The 27,445-nt window shown below is 42.5% G+C and overlaps 1 protein-coding gene across 3 annotated transcripts; it reads right to left on the bottom strand.

The window, feature by feature from the left end:
• Positions 1-1,625: 1,625 nt before the first annotated feature.
• On the bottom strand, positions 1,626-27,215 carry Wee1 (WEE1 G2 checkpoint kinase). 3 transcript variants are annotated; one of them, XM_085841403.1, is made up of 12 exons: positions 26,332-27,215; positions 24,593-24,798; positions 23,354-23,414; positions 23,053-23,225; positions 22,506-22,627; positions 18,407-18,553; positions 14,627-14,722; positions 13,769-13,854; positions 10,154-10,324; positions 9,803-9,948; positions 7,117-7,208; positions 1,626-1,784 (listed from the first exon to the last, which is right to left on the bottom strand). In XM_085841403.1, exons 1-12 carry the CDS (start codon positions 26,905-26,907, stop codon positions 1,666-1,668), a joined length of 1,995 nt encoding a protein of 664 aa, XP_085697529.1. In that variant the 5' UTR covers positions 26,908-27,215; the 3' UTR covers positions 1,626-1,665. The 3 variants fall into 3 exon arrangements, with proteins under 3 accessions (XP_085697529.1, XP_021024176.1, XP_029335729.1); XM_021168517.2 differs by lacking the exon at positions 1,626-1,784 and having other exon boundaries at positions 5,878-7,208; XM_029479869.2 differs by lacking the exons at positions 1,626-1,784; positions 26,332-27,215 and adding an exon at positions 25,784-26,002 and having other exon boundaries at positions 5,878-7,208.
• Positions 27,216-27,445: the final 230 nt, after the last annotated feature.

The raw sequence follows: 27,445 nt of genomic DNA on the forward strand, positions 1-27,445 counted from the left end.
TAAGTGCTCGTAACCACTGAGCCATCTTTTCAGCCCTGACTCAGTCAGTTTTCTTTAAGAGTGTGGCCCCTAGTATATTGACCATGTCCCAGTGAATGGTCCCACAACCAGGAGTTATGTGTGCCAAAAATTGGTTGTGATGGATTATTTAAAAAAAAAAAAAAAGCCATGCAGTGGTAGTGTTGCACACCTTTAATCTCAGTAGTCAGGGTGAGATGGCTCAATAATGAAGAGCAGTTGACTGTTCTTCCTAAAGGTCCTGAGTTCAATTCCCAGCAACCACATGGTGGCTCACAGCCATCTAAGATAGTATCTGATGCCCTCTTTATTTAATTTAAAACAAATCTTTAAAACATGATCAAAATGCATTATGTAGGATTCTTATGGAGTTAATTTTAATATTAAAAAAACAAAAAAACCTCCTTTAAAGTGATGAGTGTACCCAGAAAAATTTCCGGCCCCCTTGTTGAGAACGGTAGCAATGGAACTGTGTGGCAACCCTTCCTACAGTGTTGCTTCCATGAGCGCCATCCTCCATCCCTGTGGGGGCTCCTTCCGTTGACGGCACAATTCCAGCTGCTGAGAGGCCTTGACGTCCAAGTTTGTTTTCCACAGGGATTCCTCTTCTGGTCCATGCTCACAGGACTTGCTTTGACTTGTGCTTCAACCCAACATTTTAAGTCTGAATCCTGACACCACAGCTGTGTAACTTAGACATTCATCTTATCTGTTGGATTGGATGGTAGCTTGTCATTGAGTTCTTATGAGGAATGTACTTGTCAAATACTTCATGGTAGCTGTTGAGACTCCCCACAGCAGACTCCCCACAGGCTCTCAGCCTTCCTGCTTTGCCCTTCCTTAGCTATACTTCTTGAAAACGATGTAGATCTGCCTCTATTTGATCATCTTCTCTTTAAACCCAGCCTACTGCCCACTGTGTTGGCTCATCTTTGGGTCATTTCTGAATCCTCTTTGTATTTTTTTTTTTTTTTTTTTTTGTTTTTCGAGACAGGGTTTCTCTTTATAGCTCTGGCTGTCCTGGAGCTCACTTTGTAGACCAGGCTGGCCTCGAACTCAGAAATCCGCCTGCCTCTGCCTCCCGAGTGCTGGGATTAAAGGCGTGCGCCACCACGCCCAGCCTCCTTCCAACTTTTGTACACATCCAAAAAATAAAAAATAAATTCACACACCCAGAGAAAGCGCAGCGATATCTGAGCTGCAATTCTATTTATTTAGTTCCTATTCCTATATGGTTTGAACCTCCATATATTTAAATTTTTAATTTATATGTGTGTTTGTCTGCTTGTCTATATGTGTAAGTGCCTGAGGAGGCCAATAGGGGGCGTCAGAGCCCCTGGAGCTGTAGTTAACAGGTCATCAGCTGCCCAGTGTTGTTCTAGGAACCAGACTTGAGTCCCCTTAACTGCTGAGCCATCTCTCCAACCTGAGCCTCTACATTTTTGCCTTCACAAAGATGACCCCTTTGTGAAAATAATCCAAAATTATTGTACCCTGAACCCATTCTATGCCATAAGGATGTCAGCACTCAAAACAAATAAATGCTCTTTGAAATATTTATTAGCTACATACAACTAAACAACACGAATTCTGTTTCTTCAAGGTAATTCTCTTTGAAGGCTGGAATGGTTGAGGTCTCCCAGACTCTTAGCTTAATGAAGTTTTGACAGAACATGTCACCTTTTCCTGGTAAATCTTCCTAGAGCATACACAGCTATTTCTCCTTATTCCACAGACCTTTGAACTGCATTGAAAATTAGGAATATCTGCCACAAAAAAAAAAAAAAAAAAAAAGAAGAAGAAGAAGAAGAAGTTCAAAGATGCTCAGGTGAGTGCTTCTCCAAAGCTGTTGATGCTAAATGTTGGGAGAGGAACAGTTCCAATGATGACCTAATCTATCTATCTATCTATATATCTATCTATCTATCTATCTATCTACCTAATTTATAATGGAAATCGACTGTTTTTGAGAAACTTCTAACAATGCTACCAGGTTTGAGGGGAAAGACCCATTCAGTCTATAAATCATTTCAATGGTGCTAGTCCCAGGCTTCACTTAAGATTATCACAATATCTAAAACACTTCCAAAACCTTCCTAAAACTAGTTCACAAATTGCTTGTAAAGTTCACGTACAGGCCAGGTGAAGGTGGCAGCGCACGCCTTTGATCCCAGCACTTGGGAGGCAGAGGCAGGCAGATCTCTGAGTTGAGGGCAGTCTAGTTTACAGAGTGAGTTCCAGGACAGCCAGGGCTACAGAGAAACCCTGTCCGGAAAAAAAACAAGTTCATAATTAGAGAGATTAAGACCATGTCCTGTTTTTGGAGAGGACTCAAATTCAGTCCCCAACATTACACCCACATCAGGTGTCTCACACTGTAACTCCAGTGCCCAGATATTTCATACCCTCGTAGCCACCTCAGATCCCTCATTTATCTATGCAGAGACTCAGGCACATTAAAACTGTTTAAAAAAAAATAGTTTAGGGTGGGTTTGGGTTTCTTTTTGTTCTCTATTAGAGATATATTGCATTTCTGTTGTCCAGAGGCCAGAGAGAGTCAGATCCTGAGCACTGGAGTTATAGGCAGTTGTGAGCCACCTGATATGAGTACTAGAATTGAACTCAGGTCCTCTGCAAGTGCAGCACGAAATCTTAATCACTGGGACATCTCTTGATACTACTGATAGGCAAGTTCCCCCTCCCCTGTCTCTGTTTCTGTGTGTCTCGTGCACATGCGTTTTCATGTTGCAATGAGACAACTTGAGCTGTCATTTCTTTGGTAACATTGACCATGAATTTGAAGATGGAAGTTTCTCACTGGCCTGGAGATTTCTAAGATGCCTAGGCAAGCTTGGCCTGCAAGCCCCAAGAACATATCACCATGCTTGGCTTTTTTAATGAGAATTCTGGGATTGAACTCATGTCTTTGATCCAGCCTGGGAACTTTGTTAATTCCATAATTTCTTGACCTCTGGGACAAAATATATTAAAAAAAAAAATCAAAGCTTGAAAATTCTTCTTCCTGGGGCTTGTTCAGTGGGTAAAGGTGCTCACTGCCAAGCCCAGAGACCTGAGAGCAATCTCCAGGACCCACATGACAGAGGAAGCATGCTGACTCCTGCAGGCAGCACTCTGACCTCCATGGGCAAACATCATGGTACATGAGTCCCTCCCACATCCCACAAAATAAATAAATATAATCAAAAAGTTTAAAGACATTAACTCAAAACTAAAGGGGTACAGTTCACATCTTAGCATCATTTTTTTTTTTTCTGGTATGATAAAGCAAACAGTTTTAATTGAAGTGAATTATACTTGGTTCCTCCTTCCACCCACTTTTGGTTTCTATTAAAGTCAAGCTTTCAAAAGTTTTATCAATGGTAAATATCTGCCTCAAACAATAATAGAACTTTGCATCTTAGTATTTTTGGATAATCTTTCATATTTTTGAATTGTTATTCAAGATGTTACTCAACCCCTCTAACAGGGACAGCACATTTTCTTTTTATTATGTATTTCTAAGAAACTCCATTTTATCCCTAGTAAACAAATATTTTTCCCCCAAGTCAGGGTTTCTCTATGTCACCCTAGCCATCCTGAATCTTGCTCTGTAGACCAGTCTGGCCTTGAACTCACATAGGTCCACCTACCTCTGCCTCCCCAGTGCTGTAATTAAAGGCATGCATCACCACTCTTTCTAGCAAAAACTTTTATTCCCCCCCCCCCCCCAATTTTTAGGGAGCTGGAAAAATGAGCCTTGGTTAAGAACATGTATTGTTCTTGCAGAGGGCCTGGGTCTGATTCCCAGCACTACACAGGGCAGTTCACAGTCTCCCGTAACTTAAATTCCAGGGTATCTGATACCCTCTTTTGGTTTCCACAGGAATCAAGCAAATACATACATGCTATCAAAATAATCATACAAACTAATGTGTTTTGCTTATACACATGTATGTACACTATGTGTGTACCTGGTGGCCAGAGATCAAAAGAGCGCATTAGAGGCCACGGATCTGGAATTACAGAAAATTGTGAGCTGCCATGAACCAGTCCTCTGCAAGAGTGAAAGTGCTAACTGCTGAGTAATCTCTCCTAGCACATATTTAATCATCTTTAAAATTACATTTATCTATTTGTGTGTGTGCTGTGATGATTTGTATATGCTTGGCCCAGGGAGTGGCACTGTTGGGAGGTATGGCCTTGTGGGTATGGGCTTTAATACCCTTGTCCTAGGTGCCTGGGATCAAGCATTCTGCTAGCAGTCTTCAGATGAAAATGTAGAATTCTGGTGCCTGAGAGATGGCTCAGTGGTTAAGAGCACTGACTGCTCTTCTGAAGGTCCTGAGTTCAAACCCCAGCAACCACATGGTGGCTCACAACCATCCATAATGAGATCTGAATGCCCTCTTCTGGGGTGTCTGAAGACAGCTACACTGTACTTACATAAAATAAATAAATCTTTAAAAAAAGAGAAAGAAAAAGAAAAAGATGTAGAACTCTCAGCTACTCCTATACCATGCCTACCAGGATGCGGCCATACTCCCACCTTGGTGATAATGGCCTGAACTTTTATAAGCAACCCCAATTAAATGTTGGTCATTTAATTTAATGTTGTTCACAGCAGTAAAACCATAACTAAGACAGTGCCATGAACATGTGACAGGCCATGCAGGGAAAGGTCACAGATCAACTCTAAGTCAGTTCTCTCCCATGTGGATCTGAGGGATTGAAATAAGGTCACCACATTTGACTGCAAACACTCTATGCTGAATTGCCAGCTTCCCAAACTATTTCTGTTAACAGATAAAAATGACTCAACAAAAAATACCTTACTTGCAGATGGTTTAAGATTTCTTTCTCTCTTCCTTTAAATTTTGGTTTTGAGGGACAAGGTTTCTTTGACTGTCCTAGAACTCTCCGTGTAGACCAGGCTGGTCTCAAACTCTGAGATCTGCCTGCCTTGCCTCCTGAATGCTGGGATTTATTCTATGTGCATATGTCTGTATGAGGGTGTATGGAATTACAGGCATAAACTGACATGTGGGTGTGGGAAATGAACCCACGTCCTCTGGAAGAGCCATCATATAACTGCTGAGTCATCTCACTAGAACCCTCCAAATAAGGTTTTTCTTAAATACCAAAATAGGTGAAGAGATGGCTCATCAATTAAGACCACTTACTGCTCTTGCAACAGGCCCATGTTCTGTTTCCAGAAGCAACATGGTAGCTCACAATCATTTGTAATTTCAGGTCAGTGGAACCTGAGGAAGCCCTCTTCTGATGTCCACAGGTACCAGGTACACACATGGTATACACAGACACATGCAGACAAAACATAAATACAGATAAACCTTTAAAATAAAAGTATGTTGGATTGGATGTTTAGAGGAGTGCTTGACAAGGGCAAGGCCCAGGGTTGTCTTGTGTGTAAATGTACACACAAGCCAGTTTCTTAACACTATAAGCTTTTCTGTGATTCAGACTAGTTTAGAAAGCTAGGAGTTGCATATTTTATCCACTTCAGCTGAACCTTTAAAATTATACCTCAGTTCTAGTGTCATGTGTATGAACATGTGATATGCTTAGATGTATTATTTATATTGGTAATAACAAAACTTCCCTTGGATCTCAAGATATCCTAGCAAGGACTAAAGCACATCTTTAGTTCCATATATAAGTCCAGCACTAGGGCGGTAAGGGAGGCAGCTAAGTTTCAGGCCACCCTGGACTATAAGGTGAGAACCTGTTTCAAAGAGGAAGTGCACTCTGCTCTTAGCGAGTTATATCTATCTATCCGCATTCTGTAATGAGCAGTGAGGACTCTAAAGTAGGAAACAGGCACCGTGAAGATTCAGAAAATTAAGATAAGCACAGAATGACTTTTAATACACCAGACATGTTAATAAGACACAAGTCAAACAGACAAGTGCAAATGTGTTTCAGACCAAAGTTAATAGGAAAACAAGTGAGACATTCCCCTCCTTTTGGAGGGCAGCATCTACTAGCCAAATATTGTTAGTCAAATGGCTATTCACAGGTAAAATGTATTTTGTGGAAAACTTGGAATAGTCAGAAGTCATTCTGGTATTTTTAAACAGCTATGTACAGTATTACCAAGATCAGTTTATATACACAAATATTGAAGAGAAACTGGGCAAAACATTTAAAAATAGGCTAACCATACAACCAAGTACAAGACTTGACAGGAGGAAGGAAACATGTTTTAAAGGCAGGGGACATTATAAGAAAAATTTACATAACCAGTAATAATTATACTACATTAATACAGCATTCAAACAAGGAGGGGTAGGTGCACTTTTTCAATGCAGTAGCTTCAAAGTCCAAAGAAAAAGATGCGAAGCTGCTTTTCATGAAGAGCAGCTATATATTTCACATAATTGTTCTGAAAGAAAGCCTATTAACAACAATGATTGTTTAATGCTAGTTTTACAGCAAGAGGAAACTAAAATAGCAGCAAATTCACAAGGCAAGGCCTCCACAGAATGACCATCCCATGGCGCACACGATGCCTAAAGTGCTCCCAGTTGGATATACAAGTGTAATTCACATAGAAAAAAGAAATGCAAGACTGACACAGGTACATTGGAGGCGGAGGAGTACTGAGTCTCTGAGCATTTCCCTTTTTGAAGGGAGAGGATGTTCGCAGTAAAGCCCTTGAGTCCTTTCTACAGGTCACAACAAGGAAAGACACCTTTCATCACACTGCAATAGTGACTGAGAAGCAGCACACCACCACAGTGGCGCACCCTGCAAAGCGGGCTGGAACATCCAACAGTGACCGACATCCTACATGAAACAGACGGGAAGATGAGACAAAAGCCTGACAGAGCCAAGTCAGAATACAGCTCTCAACTGTAATTCACAAAGTCACAGAAGGCATTACGTTTTAGGAAAACTACTGATACCAATGGGCAAGTAATTCACGAAGTGGGCTCTAGCAGTGACTCCAACCTAGCTTCCTCTTGTCACAGTTTTTCCTTTGAGTGGGGAAGGGCTGGGGAATGTGAGCAGTTCAGTATATAGTAAGGCTGACAGAGCGGTTCATTTTCTTTCCAATAAGTCGAGAAGTTCTATTACTCTGGGTGGTGGATCTAGTGGTCATCCGATCTGTGAAGAGTGCCCGTTCCTCAGCTGCAACTTTGGCTGCCATTTGGGCTTTCTTGAGTTCTCTACAAAAATAGAAAGGAAGCAAGACTTTTAATTTACCTACTGCATTAATTCTATGGAAAGAGTCTAAGAAGCCAAGTACAAACTCAATCACTGTGCTGGCTAGTTTTATGCCAATTTGAAACAAACTAGAGTCATCACAAACTAGGAGCCTCAATTGAGAAAATGCCTCTACAAGGTCAGGCTGCAGGCAAACCTGTTTCTTTTGTTTTTTTCTCCTCGAGACAGGGTTTCTCTGTGTAGCCCTGGCTGTCCTGGAACTCACTCTGTAGACCAGGCTGGCCTTGAACTCAGAAATCCCCTGTCTCTGCCTCCCGAGTGCTGGGATTAAAGGCGTGCACCACCACTGCTAGGTGCAAACCTGTTTCCCAATCAGTGATTGGAGTGGGAGGAGCCAAGCCATTGTGGACAATGACTCTTGGATGCATTATAATGGTATATGACACCCCTGGAGCTGGTGAAAAGACTCATCAGTGATAACACCTGCCACCAAGCCTGACAACCTGAGTTTGATGGCCAGAATTCATACCAGAATTCCTAAGATCAAAACATGGCATTTGCACATACACCCAAAAAATAAATGAAATCTAAGTTGAAAAGATAAACAAAACAGGAATGAGAAGATGGGTAAAGTGCTTGCTGCCCAAGTATGAGGACCCCCAGCACCCAACCAGGAAGCAGGGTGGGGGGTTGAGGATTTAGCTTAGTATTAGAGTCATAGATATGGTCTTCAGCTATGAGGGTGAGATGCAGTGTAGGTATGTCTGTAATCTTAGAGTTGGGAAGCAAACAAGAAATGCTAAGGGCTTGCCCAGACAGCCAATCTAGCTGAACTGGCAAGCTCCAGGCTCAATGAGAGACCCTTATGTAGGAAACTGGTGTCGTGGTGTACACATTTGTTCACAGAGTCAGAGGCAGGCAGGTCTCTGAGGCCAGCCTGGTCTACACAGAGAATCCTTGTGTTGAAGAAGAAATGGGAACGTTAAGGTGGAGAAAGGAAGACATCTGATATTCACCCTCAGTTCCTGTACAGATGCATATCCATATGCACACCATGCAATTTTGAACAACTTTATCTTTGCAACCAGCTTTCTGAAACTGCCAAGTCCCTCAGATCAAATAAAAGAATCATTACAAGTTGGTGAGTTGGTTAGCAAAGATTAGCAAGCAAGACACTTGTCACACAAGTCTACAGACTAAATTCAATCCCTGGAGAAGCCCAGATAATAGCAGAATGAGAAAACAGGCTTTTAAACGGTGTCATCTGACCTCCATGTATGCAGTGACAAATGCCCCTCTTACAACAATACATTACCAATAAAAAATCATGTAGCCACATAATTGCCATTTACTTCACTGTTTTGTAAAACACGCTGAAAAAATGCTTTAACATTAATTTTGTTGAGACTCTGAGAGAAATGTTACAGATTGATTTAGGTTCTACCATGATTTAGAGCTTAGAGATAATGGCCACTTGTAAGCAAACACATTTAAAAAAAAAAAAGTGGCGCACGCCTTTAATCCCAGCACTCGGGAGGCGGAGGCAGGCGGATTTCTGAGTTCGAGGCCAGCCTGGTCTACAAAGTGAGTGCCAGGACAGCCAGGGCTATACAGAGAAACCCTGTCTCGAAAAACCTAAAAAAAAAAAAACAAAAAAAACAAAAAAAAAAGATTTATTTATTTATTATATGTAAGTACACTGTAGCTGTCTTCAGATGCACCAGAAGAGGACATCAGATCTCATTACAGATGGTTGTGAGCCACCATGTGGTTGCTGGAATTTGAACTCAGGACCTCTGGAAGAGCAGTCAGTGCTCTTAACCTCTGAGTCATCTCTCCAGCCCCGCAAACACATTTTCAAATCCTACTTTTGCTTTGATTTTGCCTTAAAGGTAATGAAAAGTAAATACAGAGCATCCCATACCCCAGGCAACAGAGCTGTCCACACAGCCTTCTTACATTTGTGCACACAGAGACCAGAGGTCAGCAGCAGATGTCTTCCTCAACTGACATCCACCTTATTTTTTTAATACTCAAAATCTTTGGTTTTGCAACATAAAACTTTAGAAAAAAATCTTTATGGGTATAAGTGATTGTTTTATATGCATGTATGTCTGTGCATCGTTTGTGTGTCAAGGAAGCCAGAAGAGGGCAATGGATTCCCTGGAATTAGTTAAGACAGTTGTGAGACTTCATGTGGGTCCTGGGAATCGAACCTCAGTCCTCGGGAAGGGCAGTCAATACTCATGATTGCTGGGTCATCTCTCCAGCTCGCCACATTATTATTTTTAAGATAGTATTTCTGACTAAATTTGGAACATCATGATTCAGCTGAGCTGGTAGGAACCTACTTATTTCTGCCTTGCCAGTGCTGAAATTATAGACACAAGCCTGTGCCCAGTGTTTACAGTGGGCTGGGGATCCAAGCTCAGGTCCTAATGTATGTGTGGCAAATCTCACCTCCTGAGCACTGCCTCACTTTGGTTCTCTCACACAAAATTACAAAGTCTGACAAAACCCTAAATGAGCTGTTAAAATCTGAGAATCAGTGAGAAAGGTAGAGTAAAAACAACAACAATAATAAAATCCTCCTTACTTCTGCAAAAGAGAATTTTTGAATTTTTCAGCATTCAATTCTATTCGTAACTGCTCTGCGCTCTTTCTAGATGCAGACAACAACACTGAATGCTTCACCAGCTCCATTGCTGAAGGCCTTCTCTCTGGGTCAGGATGAATCATAACCTAAAAAACAAAAGCAAAGTAATGCTTACAAACTATTTAGAGCAACATGTGATGACGCACTCCTTTAGTCCCAGCGCTCTGGAGGCAGAGCCCAGCCTGGTCTATAGAGCAAGTTCCCAGAACAGCCAGAGCTACATAGAGAACCTGTCTCAGAAAAAGAAAAAACAGAAACTAAAACAAAAAACCTCCTTAGTACAATACTCACTCTCAGCAACTCTGTCACCTCCTGGGAAAGCACTTGTGGGATCCGAGGTAACCGACCCTGCCGGATCTCGTGCCACTGCTCTCCATTTCTGGGAAGGGGTTCAGCACCAGCAGCACATACGACTGTGAGAGCAAGAGCAAAAATATCTGCTTTCGGGAGATGGCTATAGTTCTGTAAAATTTAAAAGAGAAAAAAAATTAAGGTATTAGCTAAAATAAGATTGCACACCATGATGGTCTCTGTAATACACTTTTGAATGCCACATTTAAGCATCTATTCAGAAAATAAGCTGCTAAATCTAGGAAGATGATGAAACTACAAATAATATATAGTGGGAGGGGTTGAATATAGACTTATAATGTCCTCTTGGGTCTGCTTAGGATGCTATTTTCTAGTTCTATCCATTTCCCTGCACCGTGGCGAGCTCTCGATGCCATTTCAAGGATATTGACAAGAGTCTGACATTGGGCTAGGAAAGAAAGTAAAAGATCTTCATCATTTGTTCTTAAAGATTTCTTTGTTATTGTATGTGAGTGCACTGTAGCTGACTTCAGACACACACACCAGAAGAGGGTGCCAGATTTCATTACTGATGGTTATGAGCCACCATGTGGTTGCTGGGATTTGAACTCAGGACCTCTTTTAATTTGGTTATTTCATTCTTTGGAGTCTAACTTCTTGAGTACTTTGTATATTCTGGATATTAGCCCTCTATCAGATGTAGGATGTCTTAGTGTTTTACTGCTGTGAAGAGATAATCATGACAAGACAACTTGTAGACATTTAATTAGGGCTAGCTTACAAATTCAGAGGTTCCGTCCATTATGATCAAGGTGGGAGCATGCATGGTACAGGAAGAGAGTTCTACATCTTCATCTGAAGGCTGCTAGGAGGAGACTGGCTATCCGGTGGTTAGGAGGAGGGTCTTAAAGCCCAAACCCACAGTGACACACTTCCTCCAACAAGGCCACACCTCCATCGCATCACTCCCTGGGCCAACCATATTCAAACTACCACATTCTACTCCCTGACCCTCATAGGCTTGTTCAAACTCACAAGTCTATGGGGGCCATACCTAGCCATAGCATAATAACAAATACATTTAGACCAACTTCCAAAGTTCCCATAGTCTATAGCAGTCTCAACAATGTCCAAAGTCAGAAGTCTCTTCTGAGATCCATCCAATCACTTACTAACTGTAATTCTCAAAGTAAAACAGGAAATCAGCTGGGCAGACTCCAAACTCTGCATTGCCATGTCTGATGTCAAAGTGGTCTTCAGATCACTCCTTTCTCATCTTTGTTAACTACAACAAAGTTCTTTCTCCTGAGCTGATTCCACTCCCTCTTAGCAGCTTTCCTCAGCAGGTATTCAACAGCTCTGGCATCTTGAACATCTCAGAGTCTCTAAGGCAACTTCAACATTACAACTTCTTGTTCCAATGACTGGGATCTTCTGGGCTCCACCAAAGGGCTTGCATCACTTCTCTAGCTCTGCCCTCTGTAGCACTCTAGGCTCTGGTTGACTCCATTCCACTGTTGCTGTTCTTGAATACAATGGGATCTTCCACTGCAACTAGGCTTCACCAATAGCCTCTCTCATAGGCTCTCTTCATGGTGCCTAGCCTTAACACCTTTGCATGATCCCTTCAGTCCTGGGCCATCAACTGAAACTGAGGTTGTACCTTCACCAATGGCCTTCCATAGCCTCTCACACTGCCAAGCCTCAGGTGTTCTTAATGACCCTTTCATGCCTTCAAAACCAGTACAGCCTGGGTAGTTGTTATACATTACCAAGCAGAGCTGCAATATGAGGTACAACCTTGGCTATATCTGGAACACAGCTTCTTAGTGCTCTCAGAAAACACTTGCCAGAAAATTTCACCTCTCTCCTAAATCACCAACAATTTCTTAGCTTCAGCTAACCAGCATCAATTCTCCCAGTAGTCCCTTTTAGTTTTCACTCTAAAGCCAATGCCACATGGCCAAAGCTGCCGTGCTCTGATGCTTGCTGGGGCTGGAATATGGCCCACCCCCCTTTATTCTGTTACTAGCTTTCTGTAGATGCTTATAGCCAACCATTGGACTGAGGGTAGGGACCCCCTATATAAGAGTTAGAGGAAGGATTGAAGGAGCAGAAGGGGAAGGCAACACCATAGGAAGAACAACAGTACTAACTCAGACTTCCCAGAGCTCCCAGAGACTAAGCCACCAACTAAAGATCATACATGGGCTGGTCCTTGGCCCTGGGCATATATGTAGCAGAGGACTGTCTTTTCTAGCCTCAGTGGAAGAGGATGCGCCTAATGTTGTAGAAACTTGATACCCCAAAGAAGGGGAATGCTAGTGGGAGTGAGGTGGGGATGGGTAAGAGAGTACCCTCTCAGACGCAAAGGAGAGGGGGAATGGGGTGAAAAACTTGGGAGGAGGAATTGGGAAAGGGGAGAACATTTAGAAATGTAAATAAAATAATTTAATAATAAAAATAGATCTACAAACAAATGCCACTTTATCAGTTGCCCATGACATTGGGAAGCAAGCCTCTAGCCTTTGAGGATGCATATGCTAACAATGTACTTGCAGAAATACAAGTTTCATACATGCATATGTTCAATAAGGCAGACCAATGTGCATGGAGAGAAGAGCAAGGAAACTACATTAGACTTTATGTGACACACGTCACAATTTACCTTTCGTTTTAATAGTAGATAGAACATTTTCACAGTGTTCTCTATGTATACATAATCATTCTTACAGAAAAAAACTTCTTGGACTAAAAATTCTAGGTCAATGGAAATGTGATTTATTTATTTATTTATTTATTTATTTATTTATTTTATTTTATTTACTTTAAAGATTTACTTCTTTTGCCGGGCAGTGGTGGCAAACGCCTTCAATCCCAGCACTTGGCAGGCAGATTTCTGAGTTCGAGGCCAGCCTGGTCTACAGAGTGAGTTCCAGGACAGCCAGGGCTACACAGCAAAACCCTGTCTCGAAAAAACAAAAACGGGCTGGCGAGATGGCTCGGTGGTTAAGAGCGCCGACTGCTCTTCCGAAGGTCCGGAGTTCAAATCCCAGCAACTACATGGTGGCTCACAACCTTATCTGTAACGAAATCTGATGCCCTCTTCTGGAGTGTCTGAAGACAGCTACAGTGTACTTACATATAATAAATAAATAAATCTTAAAAAAACAAACAAACAAAAACAAACAAACAAAAAAGATTTACTTCTTTTTATGTGCATTGCTGTTCTGTGCCCGAGTGCCAGATCCTCTGGAACTGGAGCTACAGACAGCTGTGAGTTGCCACATGGGTGCTGGGAATTGAACCGAGGGTCTCTCAAAGAGCAGTCAGTGCTCTTAAATACTGAACCATCTCTCCAGCTGGAAATGTGATTTTTTAAAATATCAATATAGTGACAATTTGGTCTCTAGAAAGGCTATACAACTTTGAAGTTCAACTAGTTGTGACTGGAACAACTTTCAGTGCCATCAGACTCCCTCACAGATAGGTTTCAACTTTCTACTTTTGTCTACTGGTTACTTAATTTTCAACATATTAGAATTCATTCTTCTGTCAACTGATATGCAGCAAATCCAAGGAAGAAGAAATTACCTCTTGTAAAACTTCATTTGCTAGAAAACGACTATCACCTTCTTCAACTTGAGGACTAGAGATTCTTGTTACATGCCCAAGATCACCTAGAGGTATTAGAAAAGCACAGTAGTTCAGTTAGTAGACAATTTATCTAACATGCAGAGCCCTGCCTTGATATCTATAACCACATAAATTAACCATGACAGCACATGCCTGTAATCCTATGATTCAAGGTAGAGGCAGGGGAATTCTCAGCTTTTTGGGCTATACAACAAGCTCAAGGAAGCAGACCTGGGATATATCCAGGATACATGAAATCCTGTCTCAAAGTATATATAAACAGGGGCTAGAGAGATGATGGCTCACAGACAAGAACATTTGATGCTCTTGCTAAGGACCTAAGTTCTGTTCCCAGCATCCACACAGTAGCTCACAACTACTTGTTACTGAGTTCCTGGGGATCGGATGCTTCCCCTGGCCTCCAGTGGGGCATTTATAAGAGGCTACTATGGAAAGGTCTCAGTGGACAAAATGCTGCCTCACAAGAGTAAGGACCAGAGTTCATATCTCCAGACCTATGTACAAACCAACACAGGAACACATGTCTGCAAACCCAGGACAACGTCTAGATGGTAGCTAGAGACACAAACATCCCAGGGTTCACAGGCTACCACCCTCGTATCCAAAGCAGTACACAACAAACAAAAAAGAACCCACATTGGAACAAGGAGGAATGAGAACTAACACTCAACCTGTCCTCTAACATCCACACATGCTACGGCACAGTCTTTCCCACCACAACCACACTACACCTATGCACACACCCACACCCTTAATTTTAACAGTTACCCTAACAGTTAAATAAAATAGTTTTACCTATTTTAAACATAACTTTATTGGATATCCAGTCATCTTCATCTCCTTCCTCAGAGACAGCATTTGGGATTGAGGTTCGAGATATAAAAATATTACCTGTTGGATAAAAATAACTATATTTAACAAAATAGGCTGAACTAGAAACTCTAGTTCTTTGGAAAATTAGTTATGTCAAATGATGTTTTGCTGGGCACACAAGTAAAGGGATATCTTGCTAAAGCAAAAACATGAAAGAATGTTCTGATATAACATGTACAAGTACCTGTGATGAAGAAGTATAAATATGACCGGGAGTATAAATATGGCAGTGGGAGACTTTGGCGATGACACTTGTGTATCGGTTACTATATAGCGTTGTTGAGCTCAACTTGTGATAACACTGCCATTGAGAAAAACTCACCAAGAACTGCTTGTGAGCCAGGCGGTGGTGGTGCACGCCTTTAATCCCAGCACTCGGGAGTCAGAGGCAGGTGGATTTCTGAGTTCAAGGCCTGCCTGGTCTACAAAGTGAGTTCCAGGACAGCCAGGGCTATACAGAGAAACCCTGTCTCGAAAAACCAAAAAAAAAAAAAAAAAAAGAACTGCTTGTGGGGTTCCTGGGTAGCTTGCTGCTTCTGTAGTCTTGCCTCAGGCCAGCTGGCATTCATGCCTGGTGTCTGCCTACTGAAAGGACTGGACTTTAGCTGCTAGTTCATGCCTGGACTCTGCCTGCCTAGAGAACTGGTCTACAGCTGTTGAGTCATAGTTGGTGTTTGCTACAGGACTGAATTGCTAAAAAAAAGAAGATCAAGCTTGCCTCCCAAAGAACTATTGCTGTACAGGTCGACTTCCCCTATATCCTAATAGCTTTTCTCTTCTACTACTTTTTTTTTTAAAAGAATTATTTATTTTATATATGTGAATACATTGTGGTTGTCTTCAGACACATCAGAAGAGGGTATCAGATCCCATTACAGATGGTTGTGAGTCACCAGGTAATTGCTGGGAATTGAACGCAATGCTCTTAACCACTGAGCCATCTCTCCAGCTCCTCTTCCACTACTTCTGCTAGGTGGTGGGAGAAGTTGAACCCTTATTAAAAGTAGGTTGTAAAACATTTATGCCTATACAAGGCCAAATATAAAAGCCATCCATCCATCCATCCATCCATCCATAAATACATAAATCTTTAAAAAGGGGGAGGGGGCACTGGAGAGATGGCTCAGCAGTTAAGAGCACCAACTGTTCTTCCAAAGGTCCTCCCAGCAAGCACATGGTGGCTCACAACCATCTGTAATGGGATCCGATGCCCTTTTCTGATGTGTCTAAAGACAGCTACAGTATACATCATATACAATCAATCAATCAATCAATCTTAAAAAAAAAAAATCACCCATAAGGCTGGTGAGATGACTCCAAAAGTAAAGGCACTTGCTGCCAAGCCTGATAATCTGAGTACAATCCCCAGAAGCCACATGACGAAAGGAGAAAACCAACTATTGCCAAGTTGTAAAAAATTGTTGACATGCTGGGTGGCGGCGGCGGCACAGCCTTTAATTCTAGTATTTGAAAGACAGAAGAAGCGGACCTCTGAGTTCGAGGCCAGGCTGGGATACAGAATGAGTTCTAGGACACAGAGAAACACTGTCTCAAAAAAACAAAACAAAACAAACAAAACAAAAACCCCCAAAACAAAACAATAATATTCTTAAAGTCTTACAAAATGCAGACTATTACATTCTATACTCATCTGAGTGATAACAACAACATCAAGGGTAAAGGCCAGGCTGTACGCCCCAGGAACGCTTTTCTGTTTTCAGGGTAGTTTCTCTTTGTTGTTGCAAGATATTTGATCACAGTGTGAACCCTGATATTGTGTTATTTTCTTTTATTTTTTTTTTAGAGACAGGGTTTCTCTGTGTAGCCCTGGCTGTCTTGGAACTCACTCTGTAGACCAGGCTGGCCTTAAACTCAGAAATTCGCCTGCCTCTGACTCCCAAGTGCTGGGATGAAAGGCTTGCGCCACCACGCCTGGCCCTGTGTTATTTTCTTAAAGACAAAAACAAGCCAACCCCTGTCTTCTAGTTATGGTGTGGCTAAGTCCTTAGCATACACCTTTAATTCCAAACAATGACATTAAAGCTACTTTGTATAAAGAAGCACCATGTTTGAATGTGATGTCTGAGTGGCAGACAAAGTGAAAAATCAGAGAAAGATTGGACAAAACAGAATATGCCCAACTCTCCAAAAAGAGAGAAAAGGGAAGCTATTTAAGGGGCTGGAGAGATGGCTCAGTGGAGAGCACCAACTGCTCTTCCGAAGGTCCCAGCAACCACTTGGTGGCTCACAACCATCAGTAATGAGATCTGATTCCCTCTTCTGGTGCATCTGAAGACAGCTACAGTGTACTTAGATATAATAATAAATAAATCTTAAAAAGAAAAAGAGAGAGAGTAGTGCAGAAAGGAGCGAGAGAAAGCAATTTTACTGGGACAGTCTTAGATACAGGTGAAGACAGAACAAGCCAGAGAATGAGCACAAGACACAAGATTAGAACAGATTGCCGGGCTAGAGAGATGGCTCAGTGGTTAAGAGCACTGACTGCTCTTCCAGAGGTCCTGAGTTCAATTCCTAGCAACCACATGGTGGCTCACAACCACCTGTAATGGGATCTGATGCTCTCTTCTGGTGTGTCTGAAGACAACTATGGTGTACTCCTACACATTAAATAAATAAATAAATAAAAGAACAGATTGCCAAAGTTAGTATGAGGCCAAACACAGCAGTTCAGGAGAGGCAGAGAGAGAGGTGCCAGCTTGCATCGGAGTTTGAGCCAGAACAGTTAATTATATAACTAGCCAGAGATCGAAAAGAACTAACTAGGAAAGGGTGAGCTTACTCAGCATCAAGTCTCAGAGGCAAAAAACATTCTAGGCCTAGATAAGATTGTATGGAGTTTAGAGGCTTCCAGGACTAAGACTAGGACAGCAGACAGAAGCAGTAAGCCTCAGAAACAACAATTACATCAGGAAAAGAAAAGTTACTTTTACTGTACCGGGGCTTGCTTTGTTGTTTTATAGACCAGGCTGGCCTCATAGTTACGCATCCACCTGCTTCTGGCTCATGAGTGCTAGAATTGAGAGTGTACACCATACCCAGGTAATCAATTAGTTAGCTTTGTTGTTGTGTCGGTGGTTAGTTTTTGTTTTTAAATGAGAAAAGCACCTTGCTTGCTAGAATTAGTTTGAATTCATTTACTCTTTTAACTTGAGGAAGCATACGGAAAGCAGAAGGTAAAAAATACAAGAAAGCCACCAGCTAAACACAGACGTCTGTCTGTAGGAGTAAGTCTACCATTTGTAAGAAGTAGAGGGGCTGGAGAAATGGCTCAGCAGTTTTGAGCACTGGCTATTCTTCCAGAGGACCAGAGTTCAATACCCAGCACCCACATGGCAGCTCACACCTGCCTATACCTCCAGTTTCAGGGATTCTGACATCCTCACACAGCCATACACATAGGCAAAACACCAATGAGCATAAGATATTAAAGAAAAGAAAAAGTAGCAGGATAAAACCTGAAAAGGGTAATGATATAACCAGATGTACAGCATGGTCCTGAAATATTTACCAATGTAAACAGACCAACTATGAAAGACTTGGGCCGGTGTCAGAGTGGTCTAATCATAAAACCCTAGCAAGAAAGTAAGATACTTTTACAATTCTTTCCCAGTGCTACAATGAAGTACTTCATTTCCTATATCCAGATCCCAACAACACAGCCAAAGCACCTGTAATACTTACTAGGTTTTATATCCATGTGAACCAAAGACATTGAATGTATGTATCTCAAGCCCCGGCCAACTTGCAAAAGGAGATCCTTCAGGTCTACTTCAGTAAAGTAGCTCATGACTCTGTAGTTCTCACTTATAGCATCAGCTAAACTCCCACCTAATAGAGACAGCAAAAATTAACATTTTATTTTCTCTTCTCTCTCTACTCAACAACTGCAATTCTGCACCCTGAAAATTATATTTATTAGAATCTCTTGGTTCAACTTTCTTGGGATATCAACTTTTATTTATTGTTTTAGTATTTAGTATATTTGCAATTATAGAAAATACAAAATGCCAGGCCTGGTGATTAGGCACATAATTCCAGCTTTTGAGAGGCTAAGGTAGGAGGACCACAAGTTTGAGCCCAGCTTAGGCTACAAATTGAGTTTAAGGTTAGCTAGCCCAGACAACTTACTAAGCCACAGTCTCAATTTTAAGGGCAGGATGCAATGCTGGCTGAGCATGTAGAGGTCCTAGGTTCAATTCTCAGCACTGGGGGAAAACACAATTTACATTTTCTTTTAACCCATCAACCTCAGCAACCAACTTTTGTTCACTTTCTCAGAATAAACTGTCAGTTTCTTTTTCTGGGTAAAAGAAAAAAAGAAAAGTAGGAGTGGGTAGGCCGAATGTACATTTGTTGAGTGAAATGGGGGAACTCCCTGAGAGTAGAACAAGAACCAGACCGTTTTACACAAATCTTTAATCCCAGCATTCTGGAGGTAGGGGCTGGCAGATATCAGAGTTTAAGGCCAGCCTGATCTACACAGCAAGACCCTGTCTCTAAATAAGAAACTGACTTAAACTAGGAAAGGGTCTTTACTACCCATTAGTTATGAAACAAAAAACAAACCTTTACTATCAAGTGTTTCTAAACCTTACATTTCTTTTTTCTTTTCTTTTTTTTCCTTTTTTTTTTGTTTTGTTTTTTGGAAATAGGGTCTCTATGTAGCTCTGGTTGGCCACAAACTCAAAAGATCTGTCTACCTCTGACTCCAAAGTACTGAAATTAAAGAGTGTACCACAACAACCAGCTATGTTTTTTTAAAATATATATATATATATATATATTTTTATAAATATATATGAGCTTATGTGCCTGTATAAGTGAATGCACATCTGGAAGGCAGAAAAGGGTGTTGGTGTCTCTCTACCTATTTCTTTGAGGCAAGATCTCTCCTAGAACCCAGGATTTATTCACATTTTCTCTGCTATCCTGCAAACCAGAAGCCCCAGTGATTCTCCTGTCTTTGTTTCCCCAGGACTTGGGGCTCAGAGGCATATTCAGGAAGCCTAGCTTGTTGCAGATAGTCTGGAATTTGTACTCTAGTGCTTGTTATTGCCAGCAAGTACTCTTAACTACTGAGCCATCTTCATGGCCTCCTAAACCATAATTTTCTCTATCTTTATGGAAACAATTTAAAAATAAAAACAACCTATTATGTATTAAAACGGTATGTTTAACCTGGATGTAATGGTTCATGCCTAAGCAGGCAGATCTCTGTGAGTTGTCTACAGAGCAAATTCCATGACAGCCAGGGTAAAAAGTGAAAGGGTAACTTGTAATAAAAGGAGATTCCTATAACGATTGGAATTCAGAACTTCTGGTAAAGGGTTAATGAAAAAGGAAGGTGAAAGACTTGTGAAAAGCTATACATAGCTGGCCTTTATTTTCCTGTTTTGTTTAAACTGAGGTAAAAGCGCATATAGACAACTTTTAACATGTAAAACTTACTTTTTAAACATGTAACATGTAAATGTTACTATAGTAACATGTAAAATCTAACTACTCTAAGCCAGAGAAGTGAGTCTTTGTTTTCTTACGGCTCCTGTGACAAGTGGACATGCAGTGACTGCCTTTCTGTTTCTGAGGTGCCTGGATAGAGGCTCAAGTAGAAGATGGTGTCAGATATACACTGTGTTGTCAAAATTTTACCATTAAAGTGTATTATATAAAACAAAACAAAAACAAAAACCCATAACTTACTACACAGTGGTTAGAATAGATTTGGCCCTCATAGACGCATGTGTTTGAATGCTTGGACCACTGGAAATACTATAGGAGGTGTCCTTGTTAGAGAAAATGTGTCACCGTGGGGGTGGGCTTTGAGGGCCTACGAACAAGCTCTGCCTAGTGGGGGAGAACCTCCTCCTGGCTGCTGCCAAGATGTAGAATTCTCAGGCTGGTTAGATGGTTCAGTGGGTAAGAGCACTGACTGCTCTCCTGAAGGTCCTGAGTTCAAATCCCAGCAACCACATGGTGGCTCACAACCACCAGTAATGAGATCTGACACCCTCTTCTGGTGCATCTGAAGACAGCTACAGTGTACTTATTTATAATAATAAATAAATCTTTGGGCCTGAGCGAGCAGAGGCATATACATATACATAAAATAAATAAATAAATCTTTAAGAGGTCGAATTCTCTGTTCTTCTGGCACCATGTCTGCCTATACACTGCCATGTTTCTCACCAAGATCGCCAAACCTCTGAAACTGCCTCAATTAAATGTTTTCTTTCACAAGCGTTATCTTTACCTTGGTCATGGTGTCTCTTCACAGCAATAAGACTCTAAGACACTTACTTAATATAAGTATTAATGAACTATAGCAGTAACTAGACTGGACCGATGGTGGGAATATTGCAGGATTTCAGAATGTCTTCAAGAAATGGCTAAATTTAAACAAATGGACTCATTGTCCTTTTATGAGCAACTAACATCAATGTTCTAACAAAGAGAAACCTAAACAAGATAAGTATTCATTGAAAACATATTTGTTATGATTTGAATGTGTTTCCCAAAGTTCAATTTTTAGAAACAGGGTGCTAGTAAAAGATAAACAGGGCTGTACCTTCAAAAATGGTTTAATGTTAAATTAAGTCTGGCCTAGTGGAACAAGCCTAGAAGACTTGAGATGGAATATAAGATCAAGGCCTGCCTTGCCTAGAGTGTGAGCAAGGCCAACCCTGGACAACTGCTTAGTAAAACCAGTCACAAAACAAAATACAAAAAAGAACTGAAGATATATATAGTTCAGTGGTAGGGCACTTGAGAGCATTCAAAAGGCTCTCAGTTCAATTCCTGGTACCACAAAGAAAAAGATTATCACCATGAGATTTGCCATCGAAAATACAGAGTGCCATCCAGGACCACACAGTAAAACCTGCAATCCACATGAAAATATACAGCATGATTGACCATCTCTGATGTTGATGCCATGTTCTTAGACTTCCTAGCCTCCAAAACAAACCAAATCAATTTTATTATATAATTGCTGATCTCTTTGCATTCTTGCCAAACTAAAGATAAGACTAAGACAATCTTTCCTGTGTGCCCATAAACTATACTATATGGTAGGGAATACCAAAATATACACAGCAAGGCAACCAGTCTTCAGTCTTCCCAGGAAGCTCAACACTGAGTGAAAGGCATATAAACACAATTAACAGGTTCTACTACTGAGGCATGAAGATGTCACAGAAGGAATAAGGCTTCCAACTCAAAATTCATGTTGCCAGGGCTACATAGTAAAACTATCTTAAAAATACTAACAAGGGGACTGGAGAGATGATTCAGCGGTTAAGAGAATTGGCTGGTCTTCCAGGGGTCCTGAGTTCAATTCCCAGCAACCACATGCCATCTCACAAATGTCTGCAACTCCAGTTCCAGGGAATCTGACACCCTCAAACACCAGTGCACATAAAAATACATTTTTTAAGAGCCGGGCATGGTAGGGCACTCCTTTTTCTTTTTCTTTTTTTTTTTGGGGGGGGAGGGGGGGGTTGCACGCCTTTAATCCCAGCACTCAGGAGGCAGCGGCAGGTGGATTTCTGAGTTCGAGGCCAGCCTGGTCTACAAAGTGAGTTCCAGGACAGCCATGGCTATACAGAGAAACCCTGTCTTGAAAATAAATAAATAAACAAATAAATAATAGCTTAAAAAATCTCAATGTACACACACACACAAAGAGAGAGCCAGGGATGTATCCTAACACATGAGGAACTGCCATTCCCCCCCCCCAAAAAGAAAAACTTAAGATTGTAATAAATATTCCCATGGTGCTTACCATTACAGTATTCGTTCTGTATAAGCATATGGTCATCTTCTGCCCAGGCAGAGAAATAGCGAACGACGTGGGGATGCTGTCCAAGCACAGCATGAGCATACACTTCTCTCAAAGCATTCTGCCTAGAAAACAATATAAATAAGATGTTAAATCATTTCTACTCAGGAATAATCAATTTATCTGATGCACCATAAAGTAAGCCTAGCCTTTTTAAACTATCACTATGCTAAAAGGTGACTTAAGAGAATTAAGAATTATGCAAACTGGCATGGTGGTACACACCTACCATAAGGGAAACTGAGGCAGAAGAATGGGAATTCAAAATTGTCAGTGAGCTCACCAAGGCTAGTCTGAGCTACACACAAAACCATTAGGATGTTGAAGAGATGGCCTAGCAGTTAAAAGCAATGGACTTCCGGAGGTCCATACATAAAATAAACCTTTAAAATTAATAAATAAAAGCATTAGGTATTTGGTTACCCAAAACCTTAATGTTTATTAATAACAAAGGGAATAAAAAGCAAAAGCAAAAGTGTTTACTACATACTCATCAACAGAGCCGGCCAGTGGTTTCTTTGACCGTTTGATGGCATAAATGCACCCATCGAGCCTCTTCACACACTTAAACACAGAACCAAATTCTCCAGAGCCAACTTTCTCCAGCTCATGAAATTCAGTTGTGTACCGTGACTTCATGTTGCTTTCAGTAATTGTGATTCTCTGTAAGAGAAGAGTGTCCATGTACAATACAAAGATATGAAACTTGGAAATATCATTCTACCTTAGGTTCTGCAGTTTATTTAACATGCAAACATATATTAACTTTTAAATCATAAAAAGTTATTTACTTTGGCAGGTCTTGTTTCATCTTCAAACTCATAATCACTGGCTTCCATGTCTTCAGAGGAACTGAAAAAAATATGGGTTTTTACCAAAACATCAACTTGAGACCTTACCTACTAACTACAGAGTGAAAGGCATTTTTAATGTATACAAACAAAAGAGAAAGCATCTTATTTTGTAACCCTAAAAAAAAATCTGACTCAAATGATAGAAAAAAAAAGTCCCTACTGAGATAAGCTCACTAACTAGACTGGTATCACATAGACAAAAATTAAAGCATTAGAAATGAAGTTTCACCCTGTCTCGAAAAACTAAAAAGAAAAAAGAAAAAAAAAAAAAAAAAAAGGAATGAAGTCTTGGGCCACCAAAATAGCTCAGAACAATGGTTCTCAATATTAGATATTATAATCTCAATATTATAAAGCACAACAGAAACAAAATTACAGTTACAATTACTGTTATAGCAAGGAAATAACTCTAGTTGAGGGGTCAAAGGGTCAAGGAATTAGGAAGGTTCAGAAGCACTGGCTCCAAAGGTAAGAAAGAGCTCTAGCTACCTCTTCTCTTGCCACCTGAGCACAACAACTCTCTCCCATTAGTTAACACCATAAACCTGACAAGAAATCTAGGCTTTTTTTTTTTTTTAAGATTTGTGTATAAGCGTTTTGTGGGTATCAAAATCACATGCATGCCTAGTGCCTGAAGAGTCAGAAGGGTCAATGGATCCCCTAGAACTAGAGGTACAGCCATTTGTGAGTTGCCACATAGGTGCTGAGAACTAAACCCCAAGAACAAGAGCTCAACACCTAAGCCGCCTAAACCACTTCTCCAGGCATAGGAATCACCAATTCTTATTCTTTCCCTTTCTCAGACCACTTCTTTCCTGTAACTGATTATCTGTCTCCTGAGAGCTAAGTGCTAATGTAAGAAAAACTTTCATAGTGAAGACATTCATGCCATTCAGTAAAAAGTAATTGTGTGCCAGGCGGTGGTGGCTCACGCCTTTAATCCCAGCACTTGGGAGGCAGAGGCAGGTGGATTTCTGAGTTCGAGGCCAGCCTGGTCTACAGAGTGAGTTCCAGGACAGCCAGCACTACACAGAGAAACCCTGTCTCAAAAAACCAAAAAAGAAAGAAACCTAATTGTGATAGTATGCCTTACTTTACATTACTTACGTTAGTTACATTACTTACTTACTTACATTAGTGTACCTTAGGTGTACAGAGGAACCAAACTATACTTACTCATTAAAATACGCTCTCTTTCTCCCACGACACCGTCCTGAGGAATGGAGCAGTACAGGATCCGGAGTAAAGGGGTTAATATTCACTTGAGGAGTTTGCCGTGTGTCGAATTCTCTTTTTCCTGACTTTTCTGTGTCCATGAATAGAGAACTACCCCGGAGTTTAACAGAGCCGGAATCAATAACTCGAGCTTTGGAAAGTAAACTCTAGGAAAGGGAAATACAATCTTCAGGACTCCGTCCTCTGGAGTCTTCTCTGTATAACCTCCAACTGGCCTTCCTAAGTGGCCAAGTATGTAGCCCAAAGCAGCACACTGTGAATGAAGCGCTGCACTAGAGCCCATGCACAGAGAGGTTCCGTTACCCGACTTGGGGAAAGAAAAGAACAAGGGAGGGGGCAACACACAAGCCTTAGTTATATTTCAAGTAAAACCAACGGCGGCTGACTTAGGAGTCAGGTTGAATACTAACTACTTATCTGCAAAAGATAGCAAAGTAAAAACCCGTAGCTAATCCTAAAAAGGACCATTTGCAGTGACTAAACTACAAAAAAAGTTCCTATCAGTAGCTAAAAATTAACAGGCTCTTTTAACATTCTAAAAATAAAAACACTCACTCTCATAAAAAAAATCCCCACCTCCACCTCAAGTAGGCTTTTGCAGGCCACCTCACTGGACTCCTCCCCTTACTAAGGGGGATGGTGCCCTGGGCCTGTCGGCCTATAAAATAGCAAAGCACAAAAGCACATGGGTGCTCGAGGTTTATGACTAAAGTTGCATGGAAATCAACAGATTCCCTTTAAAAGGCTTATGTCGAGGGGCATGGTAGGGCGCCTTTAGTTCCAGCACTCGGGAGGCAGAGATCTCCGAGTTCCTACAAAGTAGGTTCCAGAACATCCAAGGTTACACAGAGAAACGTTCTCTCAAAAAAGGGGGTCTTATTTCCCGTGTTAAACTTACAGGTACCATGCCAGTTTTTATTTTGGAAATTGTCTACTCTTAATGTTTTTGTGATTTCTCAAGTATTACCATGACAGTATGCATATTCACCGGCTATTCTGAACGGGTTCTGAACACACACTGCTTTAAGGCACATTAGTTTTAACACACAGACCAACAAAACGGCAGGGAAAACTCCAGAATAAACACAAAGCTTCCGTAATACTAAATCCCGAAAGACAATCAAAAGCAACCTGGAATATCCATGAGTTCACGACGGTAAACACACAGACCCAAAAGGACGCGCAGAATCTCTAATGCCATATCACATGGAACCACAAGTCCAGGGGGTTGGAACAAACCCTTTAATAAACCTAACTCCTTCCATCCGTGCCCCCCAAATTACAGGCCCGGACACCGGATTTAACAGGCACCATATGGCTCGGAGTGTCAGGTGGCCAGCAGCAATCCGGCACCCTGGCACACCGGGCCACCGGGACCCAATACTCAACCACCTGGGCAGCGGGGACCAGGCCCTTTGTAAAGTGGAGTAGTTACAGACCAGGCCCATTGTTCAGTTACATAATCTTAACCGACAACTTCTGGGCAGAGCCAAAAAAGGGGGCTGCCAACTTTTTTTTTTTTTTTTTTTTTTTTTGAGTGGCGGTGCAGGACAGCGAGCGGGGTGCGGCGGGGCGGTTATGTAACCGAACCCGGGCAGTGGCGCGCAGGGCTGCAGCTCCGCGGCTTTTTTTTTTTTTTTTAAAGGCCCTGGAGCCGGCCCCTCCGCCCCCTCCATTACCTTGGGAGTGTGCGGCGTGTCGAACAGGCGCAGCTTGCGGAAAGTCTTGTGCGGAGGGGTGCTCGGGAAGTCGGGCTGCGGCGAACAGGGGTCGTCCATGGCCCGCGGAGCCCTGCAACCCTGCGGGGAGGCATCCCCGGGGCCGCCGCAGCGCACTGGCGAGAACGGGCTGCCCAGAAAGTAGGCGGTCGAAGGTGATTTGACGGGAGACGAGGAGCCGAAACCCTCCTCCTCCCAAGAGTCGCCCTCGGCGCCTCCACCCGCCGCTTGCGCGCCTCCGCCGCCGCCCTGCAGCAGCAAGTCGTCCTCCAGCTCTCCGGGGCTGCTGGGCTCCGCGCCGGGCGAGCGACGGCGGCGCTCGGCCTCGGCCTCGGCAGGGCTGCGTGCAGAAGGCAGGGGCGAATCGGGTTCCTGGAAGGCCGAGTCCTCCCCCGTACTGTGGCCGCTGCCTTCCTCCTCCTCCTCCTCCTCTTCCTCACAGTCGCTGCCCGGCGAGAAGATGAGCTTCTGCCGCAGACTGTAAGCGGCTCCGACGCGGCGGGTGGGCGGCGGCTGCTGTCGGCTCAGGAAGCTCATTTCCCGGCTGCAGTCACGGCGGAGCACCGGAGAACAGAGGACCGGCGAGCAGAGGCCAGCGGCGTCCAGGTCTCGGCTGGCACAGGGGGCGGGTCCGCCACGTGCGATCGGGCGCGCCGGGCTGAGGCTGCAGCGGGCCTGCGCGGCGGCAACTCCGAAGTCCGTCAAGCTCCCGACGGGGCGACGGCGACGGCTGCGGCGCGGTATGTCCAGCGGAGACTGACCGGTCCAGTGCTGGCGAAAAGCTCCGCAAGTTCGTCCGCAAGTTCGGGTTCCGCGGCTTCCCGCGACCGTTAACCACGTGAGGACCCAGCCCACCAATCCCCGCCCAGCCCCGGTTTGAAAAAACAGGGAGGGCGCGACGTAGCCTACGGGGGAGGAACCATCTACGCGATTTTGGCGGGAACTTGCTGACTCCGCCCCACAGCCTAGGCGCGCCGCCAGTCGTGGGCGGGTCGCGGCATCCAGGGCCAATGAGTGGGCCTGGATTGCACAGAACCCCGCCCAGTGTCTATGTTTAGAGGACCGGAGCCTGTCG

Source organism: Mus caroli, unplaced genomic scaffold, assembly GCF_978045245.1.
Source record: "Mus caroli unplaced genomic scaffold, Mus_caroli_1 scaffold_8, whole genome shotgun sequence".
NCBI lineage: Eukaryota > Metazoa > Chordata > Mammalia > Rodentia > Muridae > Mus > Mus caroli.